This window comes from Aquarana catesbeiana, linkage group LG04, assembly GCF_042186555.1.
Source record: "Aquarana catesbeiana isolate 2022-GZ linkage group LG04, ASM4218655v1, whole genome shotgun sequence".
In the NCBI taxonomy this organism is placed as follows: domain Eukaryota; kingdom Metazoa; phylum Chordata; class Amphibia; order Anura; family Ranidae; genus Aquarana; species Aquarana catesbeiana.
Genome location: NC_133327.1, coordinates 106,228,648 through 106,244,002, shown reverse-complemented (window position 1 = coordinate 106,244,002; position 15,355 = coordinate 106,228,648). Strand labels below are relative to the sequence as shown.

The 15,355-nt window shown below is 40.0% G+C and overlaps 1 protein-coding gene across 2 annotated transcripts in view; it reads left to right on the top strand.

Moving 5' to 3' along the window:
- The window catches only part of ALLC (allantoicase), a 74,909-nt gene that overhangs the window by 5,103 nt on the left and 54,451 nt on the right, over nt 1-15,355 (top strand). For both annotated transcript variants that reach the window (XM_073625417.1, XM_073625418.1), the window contains exons 2-3: nt 1,190-1,305; nt 12,149-12,199. In XM_073625417.1, the coding sequence (XP_073481518.1) occupies nt 1,213-1,305; nt 12,149-12,199 (144 nt within the window). In that variant the 5' untranslated portion in view covers nt 1,190-1,212. The remainder of the gene's footprint in view (nt 1-1,189; nt 1,306-12,148; nt 12,200-15,355) is intronic.

Genomic DNA, 15,355 nt, shown 5'->3' with positions numbered 1-15,355 from the left:
ACTTTCATTTATCATAGACTTTATCATTTTCAATAAGTGAACTTTTGCATCTGTATTGCGGTAACTATGTGATATTGGGAATTGTCAGCACACAGTCACAATTTTTAGCACAAGCATTGTTTTATTGGTATTATACATCATTATTTATTTATTTTACATATTTTGTGGTTACACTGGAATTAGGGCATTTATATCTAGGATCATTATTGCATTTGCACAGCGATTAGCGCACGCACTCTGATTGTTTTATTTAGCACTGCTGATTGTTGCTTTTATCGATTTTATACATAGCAGTATCATGCGTTTTTGCACAGTTGCAACATAGTCATTTAATGTTTATATACACTGAACATAGGGCTATTGGTTTGTTCAGCACTGTTCATTGTTGTTTTTAGCGGTTTTTACACAGCACCATTATGCGTTTTTGCACAGTCACAACATAAGCACTTTAGCATTCATCTACACTGAACATAGGGCAACTGTTGCTTCAGTTATTTTGCACAACATCGTTATTTATTTACATAATCGCAATAAGCGATTTTGTACACCATTTATCGCTTATTGTTAAATATTCCATATATATCATTAAACTGTGCTGTATAGCATTTACTTTATACCATTTAAGTGCATTTACACACTTTGGATCTAGCTGCAACTTATCTGATTAGCATATACTTAGCGATTTTACATAGCAGCATCATGCATTTTTGCACAGTTGCAACATAGTCATTCTATGTTTATGTACGCTGAATATAGGGCTATTGGCACTTTAATATATAATATGCGTTTACATGAGTATATTAATACCCAGAAACACTATAGCATTTGCACAACACTACGTGCACATACTCAGATTGGTTTGTTCAGCACTGTTTATTGTTGTTTTTTAGCGATTTTTACACAGCATCATTATGCGGTTTTGCACAGTTACAACATAGGCACTTTAGTATTCATCTACAATGAACATAGGGCTACTGTTGCTTCAGTTATTTTGCACAGCATCATTAGCAATTAGCGATTTTGCACATCATTTATCGCTCATTGTTAATATTTTATATATATATCATCAAGCTGCGCTGATCATTATTTACTTCATACCATGTAATCTATTACGTTTCTGCAAATATTTCTAAAAAAAAATGTAATTAATTTAATGGTAATTTTTTTGCACATACATATATTTTTATAGAGCAGACAGCAGGTATTTATAAGATGACTGCAACATCCAGAGATCATGGAGTTCAAGAGTGCATTCCTGAATTTGTACAGATGAATAACCTGGCCTGTGAGTCTGTCGGAGGAAAGGTAAACATGATAGTATAGGATTGTTTGAAGATGAATGCCGAGCAAATCTAGAACACGTCATGTACAGCCCAGTTACCTCCCCACTTCTCAAATTATTATTTTTTTCATACTTACCTTCTCCAGATGTCTTTAGGCTGGTCATGTGCCACATGGTCTTCTTTTTCTCCTTTTTTTGGTTCTTTTCTAGCAGTAGGTAGTCCTCAGTGATGAAGAGAGCGGTTCTAATGTGATGACCCTGTATGATTGTATGTGAGTGTAGGGCATTGTTATGACACCCCCTCGGGGGTGGGTCCATGATGCCCTGCCCTCGCAGAATGTTCTTTGATGATGGGAGTTTTTGAGCCCAGAAGATTGAGGACCTCTAGTGGATTAAGGAAAGCACTGCAGGGGACAGCATTGGAAGGGAGGTGAGTATTGCAGCCAGGGCTACTTTTTTATGTTAAACCCATGCTGGGAGACTAGCATGTGTTTAAAACAAAAGTCTGGGTGCCAGTCGGGCTCTGATGTAGCTTACTGTGCATGTGTTGACAGGCAACATGCTGACAGAAGGAAAGAGTAATGGCTCTTTAGTGTACTGCTGTTCTTAAAATGTTCAATAAGCAGCCTGGGGGGTTATATTGATCAAACTGCAGAGGTGGAGGATTTGGCTGTGCTGTCTGAGATAATACATGAATAGCAAGCCTGGCTGCTCAGAATAATACATTTTCTGATAGTTAAAACAGGTCATATGTATTTAATAGCTTCCCGACCAGCCGCTGCAGCTGTACTGGCTCTCCTGTGTGAATCCCCGTCATTGTACGTTGCGTGCGTACACAGCGATCTGTGGGCGTGTGCACGTGCCCATTCGCTAGCAGGGGAGCAAATCAACGGGTCGGCCACCTGCGATCGCGCCACAGAGAGGCAGAACGGGGATCTGCCAGTGTAAACAAACAGACCCCTATTCTGTCAGGGAAGTAGAGAGAGATCTGCTGTTCCTAGCGATTAGAAACAGCGATCTCTCTCTACTCCCTGTCAGTCCACTCTCCCCACAGTTAGAAACACCTCCCTAGGGAACATTTAACCCTTTGATCGCCCCTGGTGTTAACCCCTTCCCTGGCAGTGTCATTTATAAAGTAATCAGTGTATTTTTATACATTGATCGCTGTATAAATGTCACTGGTCCCAAAAAAGTGTCAAAAGTGTCCGATCTGCCTGCCGCAATGTCGCAGTCCCACTAAAAATCGCAGATCACCGCCATTACTAGGAAAGAAAAAAATTAAAAAAGAAAAATGCAATAAATCTATCCCCTATTTTGTAGATGCGATAACATTTGCGCAAACCAATCAATATACGCTAATTGGGATTTTTTTAAACCAAAAATATGTAGAAGAATACATATTGGCCTAAACTGAGGAAGAATTTTATTTTTTTACTTTTTTTGGGGGATATTTATTATAGCAAAATACCACCAAAAGAAAGCTCTATCTGTGGGAAAAAAGTACCTCAATTTCGTTTGGGTACAACTTCGCACAACAGCGCAATTGTCAGTTAAATCGACGCAGTGACGTATCGCAAAAAATGGCCTGGTCAGGAAGTGGGTAAATCCTTTCGGGGCTGAAGTGGTTAAATTGTATATTTATCACTCAACCCCACCATCTTACTCTCTGGCTCCTCTCTGTCTTTCCTCTTCAGTCAACTATGACTCTGCATCTGTTCCAGTGTTCCATGGTCAACTGTTGCTCTTCTCTCCCTCTGCCATGAATAACTTTGACTCTGCTCAAATATGCTTCCAAGTAGACAACCAGCTACCTCCACTAGCACACCACAGGTCTTGGTTTAGCCCTAATTTTATCTCCTATTTCCTCTGTCATGGTCCGTGACCAACTCCAACTCAGTGTATTGTGTGGACTATGATAAGCTTCAGTTCAGACTCCCAGTGGTCTATATTCAGATCTCTTTAGGTCTTCTATAACCCCTTAGCTGCCCAACTAAAATATTGTCTGATTGGCCAGCGATGCTCACCGATGTGTTCTAAATTACTCAGGGGCCAAAAAAAATTCTGCCAAAATGTACTCTTTTGTGAACGGGCACATGTTTGCTAGCAACAGTAGATTTGGAGACACTTGTATGTATAGGTTATGTAGGGGAACTCTTTTCTATTTAAAAAAAGACTGAATATTTCCATATTCCTTTTAAAATTGTAAGCAGTGAAGCTTACAACATGTACTTGTACATGTACGTAAACAAGTTATTTTTGGAGTGTTTCTGTCCAGTGACCTGAAAACTGCAATGTTAAGCATTAACACACTGCTGACTTAAAGTTATCTAAAAAACCTTTCATGCAGAAACATTTTTCCTTTTTTTACACTTTAAAAATGATGCACATCTTAAACTGTGAACAAAAGTTTAATTTTCTGAAATTTGCATAACATAACATTAACAGGTTATCCCTACATCCTGGGTAGGATTGTATGTTAATAAATGCTTGATATCCTGCAAGGCCACAATTCTTTTTATGCTCCTCCTGTGAAAAACAAAAGTGAATGAAAATCTTCATACCTGTTACACTAAAATCATGGTGAAGAGGATCTGGGTAAATTTGTCCTGGTACAAAATTGCAACCCGCTAAAGGCATGGTATGGTGAGATTGCTCATACAAATGCCTAGTTTCCAATATATTGTGAATTTAGTTAGTTAAGTTTTTTGTCAGCTGGGCAGGCTAGGACATGCTTGAAGGTTCCAGCATATGAGTGGAACACCCTCTACATGTTCTTAGTAGCGATCTGCCATTTCCCTTTTCACTTGGCGGAATTATATTACAGAAGACAGAAAAGTGGCCACAGCACAAGCATGTCGTCATTTATTGGAGAAATAAAAGCACACTTACATGTAAATAAACAAGGTTTTGCTTCTAGTGAGAGAACTGTGAGCAGCACAGCCGGCTGACTGCAAGACCAGCTGTCATGCATGGATTTCCAGAGCCGCCAAGAGGAGTTGGCAGCTGTGTCTCCCTGGACCAAAGCAACAAGCATCGAGAATGTAAGGGGGCATATACAGTGCGTTTCAGAGGCCCTGCCTCCTTTTTCAAGTATGCACAATCATGGTACAGGGATGTTTTTTACACTGGCGGCTGTAAGCTGGTAATGCAGGCAGGAAATGGAATTAAGTTTGACAGGTTTTAAAGAGCCAATCAGCTGGCGGGGGCAGGATTGGTGCATGACAGTTAGAACTCAAGGTATACAAACACACTGAACAATTAGTACATACAGACTCAGCAAGATATATAAAACAGAGAGGAAAGGAACAAAGACAAGAACAGAAGTTACAAAAATAACAGGAAAAATTCTAATGTTCTTGGTACAATGACAGAAGTAAATTGAGTACAACACTATTTCGAAACAATATGTTTATAAAAAGTCACATGAAAGGGGAGAAAAAAGGTATTTTTTACATGCATCGTGGAAGCATCCCGACTCACATCCATTACTGTGACATATAGTATCTTGTATTCATCTGTACCAAGGCTGTTGTCCCCAAACTCCCTCCTGGTCCACTCCACTGGAATTAAGACCTCCTAGAAGGACCAGTTTGGGAGCCAATATCCAAGCACTCTTTTTCCATACTTCTCCATGTCAAAGTTTGATGTGCCTGGACGTTAGAGTGCAGAAAGACTCATTTTCTTTTTAGGAATTATATTACAGACACCAGGGATAGAATTGGCATTTTACTGACGTGTGGAGATGCTTTTTTGACTGCAGAATGGCAGGCGTGTTCATGTCATAAACTGGGGCTATACTCATGCTATTTAAAACCTGGGGTCTCGGTAATAGTGTGGTTTGATTGCTGGAAAAAACAGAGTACAGCTTTTTGTTATGGTGCAGTTAAGTAATTAATTTTGTTCTATACCTAGTCATCCCCTTCAGATTAACAGCTAGGAAAGAATATTTGATAATATTGACAGTCACCTTGTTAGGACCATCCAGAGCATCCATAGTACTCCAGGTTATAAGTATTTATGTGGTCTTAGCCCTTCTAGGTCTGACCAAAGATTAGGACAAGCTCAAAGGAATCAGAATCCTAATGTGCGTTATTTTCCACACCCAGTTGTCATGCTCGAACACTGCGAAAAACTGATTAATGCTTCACATAAAAAAGACATGAACAATTAAATAGGTGGTATCACTTATAAGGCAAGCAGTACACAATGAACTGAAAGTCTTCACTACCATTTCAACCTTGAGCAATATGGTTTCTTTCACAGCTGTGACATAGGCTGTAGATTCAGCCACAGATTTGCCAAGTCATTTGGAACTCGACTCCTCAGGGCATTTCTCAGATGAGAACATGGAGGATCAATATGTAGCAAGCTTTGACTTCTTGCTGGTCCAGCCTTATGTAAAAAAAAACCCTTACAGTGGGGAGAGCCATCTCAGTCTCATAAGAGGTAAAAAATCACTAATAGCATCTTACAAAGAACACTCTTCCATTTATTGAGAAAATAAAAGCCCTGGTGTATAATGAATGGGCTATAGTGGACCTTAAATCATCCTTAAACAGCCACCTGGCAAAATGAAACCTTCAAAGACTGTACCTTGCATCACTTTACCTCTAGATGAAGCAGTGACATTTAAAGATATTCTTACCTGAAGAATAAAAAGTAATATTAAAAAAATGTGTCTAACATGAGGAAATGGGTGTCAGTCAATGGTAGTCCCCAACAGCAGTAGTGATGGCTATGAGAGTATGACTTGATATCCTTATATTTGCAGTCTGTTCAGGAGTGAGAACCAATTGAAATAGTCAGTGGAGTATTTAGGAGAGGCAGCCATAAATTTTATTAGAGCTTCCTCTCACCATATGTTGTACAGAGTGACCAGAAAATGGGTACTATGGCCTTTGACGGTTGACCGTTTCTCCAAGAATGATTGGTGTAAAATACCATACACTTTTTGGAGAAAAAAGACTAGATGGAACCATGTCCAAAGCGACTGGAGTGAAATCTGGAATGATCCCACAGGACAGGAACATAATCAGGCAGAAGAGGTTCCAACCTGGATGGACCATGCTGGAAAATAGTACCAGAAGTTATAAACCTTTGTTTGCCCCCTTCTGGACTGTACACATCACCACATACCTTTTCCAAAGTTATCCTAGCTTGATCATTAAACTCAGACAGCAAGAATATTACATTATCTAGACAATATTCTAGCAGAGGTACAGGACAAGCAGGCTGTATTACACCATCAAGATAGTATAGTATCCACTCAGTCAACAAATAACAATCACTTGTAGATTGAAAACCAGTCTACAGTGATCGACACACAGGTAGAACATCTCCTGGGCTGACCACTGATGCGAGCTCCAGAGGATGCGGAACCCATTGTCACAGCAACCTACCTGAGGAAATATAGCCATCCATGAACTCGCTGACGTTTTTTAATATCTTTGAATTAAAAACAGTGTGGGAAGTTCTGTGGGCCTTGTTTACTAAAAGGGTGAGACATGAAGGTGCAGATGGACAACAAAACAGTCTCTCCACACTTCTCAGTGAGTTCACTCAATGACCCGAGCCCAAGAAAACTTTCAAAATCTCAAAAAGCGGAAATGAAGAATGCCAAAGTTAACCCCTTACAGGGCATCTATACTGAAAAATGAAATATTCAAAAATAAGTGTACTACACAGCCAGTAATTTAGTCCAAAAATAAAATGATGCCAATGGATACGAATGAGGCCTTAAATACTGTATATGCAATACAAAAATTGATAAATAAGCTTTTTTCAAATGTCAACAACTTTAATCCCAAATTGTACATGTACAAAACATATAAAAAAAATAAGTTAAAAACTCTAGGGGGGCCCCATTCAAAAGATGACTTGGTGCAAGACCTAATAAATATTGCAAAGTGCATAAGTATATAAATGCCACAGTATAAAATCCCTTCAAAACCACAGAATTAATGCAAATAATGTTTAATTAGCAACATTTTCACTTAAAAGTAATAATAAACATTTGAGTGGCAAAAAATAATTTAACAACATGTGCTAATTAGGAGATGGTTGTGTAGAAATATATACGCTCATCAAAATGCTTTTTGCAAAGCTGAGTATCCTTGCATTGATAAGCAAAGAGTAAAGTTACAAAATACAAATGTTAATAAGCAGCTTGATGAATATTGCATCAAAACGTATTTGAGCATCAAACATATGTGTAAATAAGAAATCCATTAAGCGCACGAGAATTAAATGGGTCATCCTAAAAGATCAGCATGCATTTGATAGATACTTAATTTATATTCATAAAAATCTAAAATAGTCAAAGGCAATCAAGGGTAAATATGCTGATAACAGATGTAGTCATATAGTTAACAGTCCATTTAAATGAATTTGCTGCCGTGCCCGAGCAAATGCGGGCTGCACGGCCTGCACTAGTGTGAACGGAGCCTAAATCATTTTTTATTTTCAAGGAAAACTCACCCACTCATCCATGTCTGTATGCCTTATTTTGTTAAGAAATAACTTTGAAAAACACCCCCTAGTATTTCCTGCCATGGCCATCTTGAATGAGGGCAGATGATTCATGTAGCATTTACTTCTTGGACTCCAACTGCCCTTAGCATAGGCATACAGGCTAGAGGGCATGCTCAGCTGAAAAAACCCTACTCCTCTCCTGAAGACTCCTGGGATGTATGACATCATATGCCTAGGCCAGGAATAGGGAAGTATATCGTATTTACAAGTTTTTTACATTTCTTCAGCTACTTCCTGGTTTCCCAGCCTAGGCATATGATGTCATACATCCCAGGAGTCTTCAGGAGGGGAGGAGGGTTTGTTTTAGCTAAGCACACCCCCCAGCATGTATGCCTGAGCTAAGGGCAGATGGAGTCCAGGAAGTAAATGCTAATGTAGCGCAGGGGTTGTGACCCAGTTATCATGCTAAGTAATGTGATGTTCCTTAAGTAAGAGTTTGGCTCCCTCTAGTGTCCTTTTGATGTTAATGCTGTTGGGACTTTTCTTACAATTCTTGAGCAGCGCTGCAAAGCATTAAGGGAAATGTAGTTCAATGTTCAAGTGACTCATGTGTTGAATTCAGTCTGGGAACTACTTACCCACAATGCCCAGTTCACTTACCCACAATGCCAAGTCACAGAACAGCCTGCTGGGTAAGCAAATAAAAGGGACAGGCGTGGCACATTTTTCTCTCTCTCCAGACGCCATTCAACACACAGCAGGAGGGCTATGTGTGTGTGCCCGGGGCTGGGAGAGCCTGCGGCCTACAGCGGAGAGCGGATCGCCCCTGCCCCAGAGGGAGCCTTGTGAATTTGCCCTGCTGATCGAGCAGGAAGATCGGTCTGTGCTTCAAAGCATCTGAAGTCATTTGCTTTTACAGTCGCCGGCCATCTGAAGGAGCGGTGCGTTGACGGCGCCAGCTTGGCTCGGGACTGAGATACCAGGAAAGGAGTCTAACAAGCATCTGGGCCTGATGTGGTGAGCGGGCACCTGCCCAGATCGATATAGTGTACTGTTGCTGTTTGAATTAGTTCCAGACTACTGGTGGGATCTGTAGTCCCACAGAAGTGATCTCATTTATCCATAGACTGTGTAGAGTGCAGTACAGGGAATGCAACCCCTGAAATTCCAAAGTAAATGCTGAGCTGCATCCCTCATTAAGGAAGAGGTTCTATCGGTGTCTTATGTGTGCAAGCACCCAGCTATCAGCATGCCATTTCGACTTGAATTTGCTGCCTACTTGTTCTTGCAGTACCTGAATTTACAAATACTGCAGTCTAAATATAATGAGCTAGCTGAAGAGGAAGAAGACAAGAGACTTTGTCATTTTCTATACAGCATCACAACCTGGGTTTGCAGAGTGAACAGTGTATTGCAATCTAGGGGAAGCCCTTGAGTACATGATGTGGAGATATGTATCATATTGCACTGCTGCATTGTACTTCATATTTTGCTGCAAATTTGGTGTGTGCTCTGAGGTTGGAGTGGGAAATGCTCAATATCAGTGCTTTATCATATTGGACATAAGTCCCACTCTTTGCCTGTTGCATATACTCCTCCTTGAGTGTTTGGTTTCATGTACACATTGGTTGTCATTTACTTTCATTCTTTATATTCAAGTTACCACTGTGTCTATTGTGTCAAACAAGTTTCTTTCAGTAAACTGCTTAAGTGGTTAATTTATAATTTGTGTGAGACTTGTGAGATCTATTACCACAGCTGAGAAGTGACGAGTACCAAGGTGATGGTAAATATACAGTACAGTGTGTTATTACTGTGTTTCTCTTTACCATTGGGTCTTACACTAACATTGCTATACAGTTGTGCCAAGGGGGTCGAGTCCATTTCTGGGGTTGATAGGCAGAGTGCAGAATTGAACATTTATCAGCAGCTCCTACGGGGGTAAGTGCTACACTAAAAAAATTGTAAATATGATATACTTACTTATCTATTTGCTAATGCTAGCAGCGTAAGGTTTATAATAGTCAATGTTTAGTGAGAAAGTTACGTTCTAATTTAATAATAAGTATGCAATTAGTGAAGGATGCATATCCTCTGATTATGTACATCCCCATCAGGTCAGATCACACAGAATTGTGGCTGACTTACAATGTCTGTTAACAATACAGTATACTGTATATTTCCAGGCCTCAGAATATTCTGGCTGATGTCCTTTCATGCAGGGATTGATAGAGCAATGAGTGGTCCCTGTCACCACAGATACTTGATCAGTTTACTCAAAGATGGGATTTTCCTGAGGTAGATTGTTTGCGACACCACAAAACTCAAAACTTCCACAATTCATGACAGGTTTCCCCACAGACAGACGTTGGTGGTATATGCACTCCTGGCCCCATGACCATTAAGCATGGCTTATGCGATTCCTCCTGTTCCCCTCATCTCTCGTTTCCCAAAAGGCTGGTGTAAGAAAACCTAGTTATAATGGTGGTAATTACATACTCATAGTTGCCAACATTTAAAAAATATTTAAGGACACTTTTTTTTATCCAGCAAACCCTTGTAGGCAGAGAATGTACCTTAATTAGGGGTGGGGCATTCATTTAACCACTTCAGCCCGGGAAGATTTTACCCACTTCTTGACCAGGCCACTGTTTGCGATACAGCACTGCATCATTTTAACTGACAATTGCACGATTGTGCGACGCTGTACCCAAATAAAATTGGTGTCCTTTTTTACCCACAATTAGAGCTTTCTTTTGGTGGTATTTGATCACCTCAGGTTTATATGTTTTGCACTTAAATACCTATCTAAAAAATAAAATAAAAATAAATTTCTTCATCAATTTAGGCCAATATGTATTCTGCTACATATTTTTGGTAAAAAAAATCCCAATAAACGTATATTGATCGGTTTGCACAAAAGTTATAGCGTCTACAAAATAAGGGATTGATTTAGGGGCTTTTCATTTTTTAAAATAGTTTTTACTGGTAATGGTAGCGATCTGAGATTTTCAGCGGGACTGCGGCATTGCGGCGGACAAATCTGACCCTAAGTGACACTTTTTGGGGACCAGTGACACCAATACAGTAATCAGTGCTAAAAAAATGCAGTGATCCGTGTATAAATGACTCACTGGCAGGGAAGGGGATAACTACAGGAGTGATCAAGGGGTTAAATGTGTTCCCTGGGAGGTGTTTCTAACTGTGGGGAGAGTGGATTAACTAAAGAGGTTGTGATTCAGCTTAGCTGTGATGCGCTTTGTTTACATCGGCTCACTGCTGCTCTATCTCTCCTGTGAATGATCGGCGGTTGGCGGCAGCAGGGTTGGGACAAGGGGTGGGCAGGAGGGACGGCTGCCCTGGGCGCAATTGGTTTACTGTAAGGATGGGGGTGCCTTCCTTCTGTTACAAGGCTGGGCAGTTTGGTGTCTTTGCCCTGGGCGCTGGATGACCTTGTCCCAGCACTGCGCGGCGGCCATTGCAGCTGCCGGACCCGCTGATTGGCTCCTGCTGTGTCCAACCACAGGGTGCCCCCTAAACCACATGCACGAAATCACTTACAGGTACGTGAATTTGCGCACCCGGGCCGCCCTGCCGCAGTAGATGTACTTGGGGCAGTCCTGAAGCGGTTAAAATGAGCATGGTTCTACAAGAGGCATAGCGGTAATCTATTGTGCAGTTTTATTTTAACATACTTTACATACAGGGAAATTTATCATAATAAATAAAAAAGGATGGACAAGAAGTTATTGTTTGTGGTAAAGTTCTCTATGTGTTTATTTACCTAGCCGCACCTTTTAGGCCTCGTTCACATGGGGCGTATCAACCAATGCAGACCTCTGTGTGAGGCCGTGTTTACCCGCACAGAGTAGCAAAGTTGTTTCATGCATCTCTATGCAGGTAGTCCTACTGATGTCAATTCAAGCGCAGTGGCTGCACAGACACAGTTTCTGCTCCCAATTTGACATTAGCGCGGGTATTTGCGGGTGCATGTCCCTAAATACACACTGAGTTCAGTTCGTCAGTTTTTAGGCAGACACCATGCAGCTCTATAGGCAGGCTGATGTAAACTGACTTGTGTCCATTTAAACCCGCCTACCTCTAAGTCTGTCCAATCCTAAAAAACAAAAACTAAAAAAAAAAAAATCGCAAAAGGCCGCCCATAGAGCTGTTATAGGTCCGCCCGTGTCCACCAGAAACAAACTGAACAGGCATGGATGTAAAAAACTGATATCCATCCTGTTCAGCTCTGATTCACCAGGGGATCTAGGTTTATTACAAAGTAAAAAATCAAAATATTGCATTTTTTAATTTAAAATGAAATAATAGAACTAAACTACATAGTATATTATATATTTTTTCAAGACTCACTTAAAAAAAGTAATTTTTTTATAGGTGTTATTTGCAACTGATGACTGGTTTGCTGCTGCAGAAAATTTATTGAAAGTAAGTTTTCTAATTCTTTTTTGCATGTTGTTTTTATTCCAAGAAAAAATTATAGGAATCTAAATGTTAAGCAGGGTTCAAGTGTTTTGAGACTCTTCTTTTTTAACCACACCTAAACTTTTAGAGTTTAATTTACTAAAGAATATATGCATATGATTGTCACCAGTCCTTTGCGAACAAGCAAATAATTTGCTCATGGAATTTACTATCTGCCCATGATTTTATATTTATATATATATATATATATATATATATATATATATATATATATATATATATATATATATATATATATATATATATATATATATATATATATATATATTCAGGTCCATAAATATTGGGACATCGACACAATTCTAATCTTTTTGGCTCTATACACCACCACAATGGATTTGAAATGAAACGACCAAAATGTGCTTTAACTGTAGACTTTCAACTTAAATTTTGAGGGTATTTACATCCAAATCAGGTGAACGGTGTAGGAATTACAACAGTTTGTATATGTGCCTCCCACTTTTTAAGGGACCAAAAGTAATGGGACAGATTAACAATCATCCATCAAACTTTCACTTCTTAATACTTGGTTGCAAATCCTTTGCAGTCAATTACAGCCTGAAGTCTGGAAGGCATAGATATCACCAGACACTGGGTTTCATCCCTGGTGATGCTCTGCCAGGCCTCTACTGTAACTGTCTTTAGTTCCTGCTTATTCTTGGGGCATTTTCCCTTCAGTTTTGTCTTCAGCAAGTGAAATGCATGCTCAATCGGATTCAGGTCAGGTGATTGACTTGGCCTTTGCATAACATTCCATTTCTTTCCCTTAAAAAACTCTTTGGTTGCTTTTACAGTATGCTTCGGGTCATTGTCCATCTGCACTGTGAAGCGCTGTCCAATGAGTTCTGAAGCATTTTGCAATATGAGCAGATAATATTGCCTGAAACACTTCAGAATTCATCCTGCTGCTTTTGTCAGCAGTCACATCATCAATAAATACAAGAGAACCAGTTCCATTGGCAGCCATACATGCCCACGCCATGACACTACCACCACCATGCTTCACTGATGAGGTGGTATGCTTTGGATCATGAGCAGTTCCTTTCCTTCTCCATACTCTTCTCTTCCCATCACTCTGGTACAAGTTGATCTTGGTCTCATCTGTCCATAGGATGTTGTTCCAGAACTGTGAAGGCTTTTTTAGAGGTTGTTTGGCAAACTCTAATCTGGCCTTCCTGTTTTTGAGGCTCACCAATGGTTTACATCTTGTGGTGAACCCTCTGTATTCACTCTGGTGAAGTCTTCTCTTGATTGTTGACATTGACACACATACACCTACCTCCTGGAGAGTGTTCTTGATCTGGCCAACTGTTGTGAAGGGTGTTTTCTTCACCAGGGAAAGAATTCTTAGGTCATCCACCACAGTGGTTTTCTGTGGTCTTCCGGGTCTTTTGGTGTTGCTGAGCTCACCGGTGCGTTCTTTCTTTTTAAGGATGTTCAAAACAGTTGATTTGGTCACACCTAATGTTTTTGCTATCTCTCTCATGGGTTATTTTTGTTTTTCAGCCTAATGATGGCTTGCTTCACTGATAGTGACAGGTCTTTGGATCTCATATTGAGAGTTGACAGCAACAGATTTCAAATGCAAATAGCACACTTGAAATGAACTCTGGACCTTTTATCTGCTCCTTGTAAATGGGATAATGAGGGAATAACACACACCTGGCCATGGAACAGCTGAGCAGCCAATTGTCCCATTACTTTTGGTCCCTTAAAAAGTGGGAGGGATCGCTCTGTTGGTCCCCGCTGAGCTGGCGGTTGACAGGTCTGTCACCGCTCACTGTGCAGGGATGGACCTGTCAGAGCTCCGCTCTCCTGTATGGGGGATCATATGAAAACGGATCCGCCTGTCCGTTTTCTTCCGATTCAATCCGCCAGACAGATGGAGAATAGAGTTTTCATCCGTCTGGATTCAACGGATCGGATGTCAGCGGACATGTCACCGCTGACATCCATCGCTCCATAGACCTGCATGGAGCGTCCGTTCAGGTCCGCCTAAGAAACTGACAGGCGGACCGGAACAATCCGCCCGTGTGAAAGGGGCCTAAGGCACCGTGCACATCAGGCTTAAAAAACTCCATTTCCCTTGGCAGAAAAAAACACTCATATAGGGAATTTTTTTACACAGTTTAGGAGAGTTTTGTGTTTTTTTCAAATCAGAAACTCAAACCAGAAGGGTTTTTTTCCTGCCTCTAAATGCTGAGCTCAAAATATGCCCATAATCGTCCTAATGTGCATGGACACATAGGATAACATTGAGCTGCTTCTACAGGCAAAACACAAAACTCCTGTAGAAGCAACAATTTTTAAGCCAGTGTACATGGAGCCTAAGGTGACAATACTGCAGTACAGTGGTGAGCATTGTCACCCTAGGACAGGAAGTGTGGCAAATCACCAGGAGAAAATAAACTAATTTAGCCACTATATCTAAGAAATAGCAAGCTGCAATAAATTACAGTTTTGTTTTTCGGTTTCGAGGCTTTAATTTGCTGCACATGGACAGATTTTTGTACACATACACAGACGTTCGAGAACTAGCTTCTATATGAGGTTCAATGCACTGGTACCTAGTATACAGATCCCAATGATAAATACTCATAAATACATATTTTTTTTCCTTCATCAGCTTATATACATTTATTTTTTTTTATAAGGCTCTTAACTTGGAGCATGTGTGTTTCAGCCAGTAATGTTCATTTTTTAAAATTTTTTTTATTTAAATTTATTGTACAGAAAAATGCTGGTATGTGTATTCAGGGGTGCACCTATAATAAGCAGAAGACACAGAGGCAACATTACTTGAATTATATAGTAAAGAATATTTTGCTAAATACATTTCCAAAAAAGCACACTCTGTAGCTGCCAGCAATACAATTGACAAACCATTGTTAACAAATATTATATACAAAAAGTGCAGCGCTTAAAAGGCAATATGTGAATTGACAGTGATGTTTTCACAGAAACTTATATCCTATGAAGCAATATAATGTAAAAATGTGAAATAATTAAAAAAAGAAAGTTCAATTCATATACAGTACAACAGTCCAAAGTAGAAAAATTCCAGTGTAGTTGAAGTGATTATATATGGCAATGGTGATA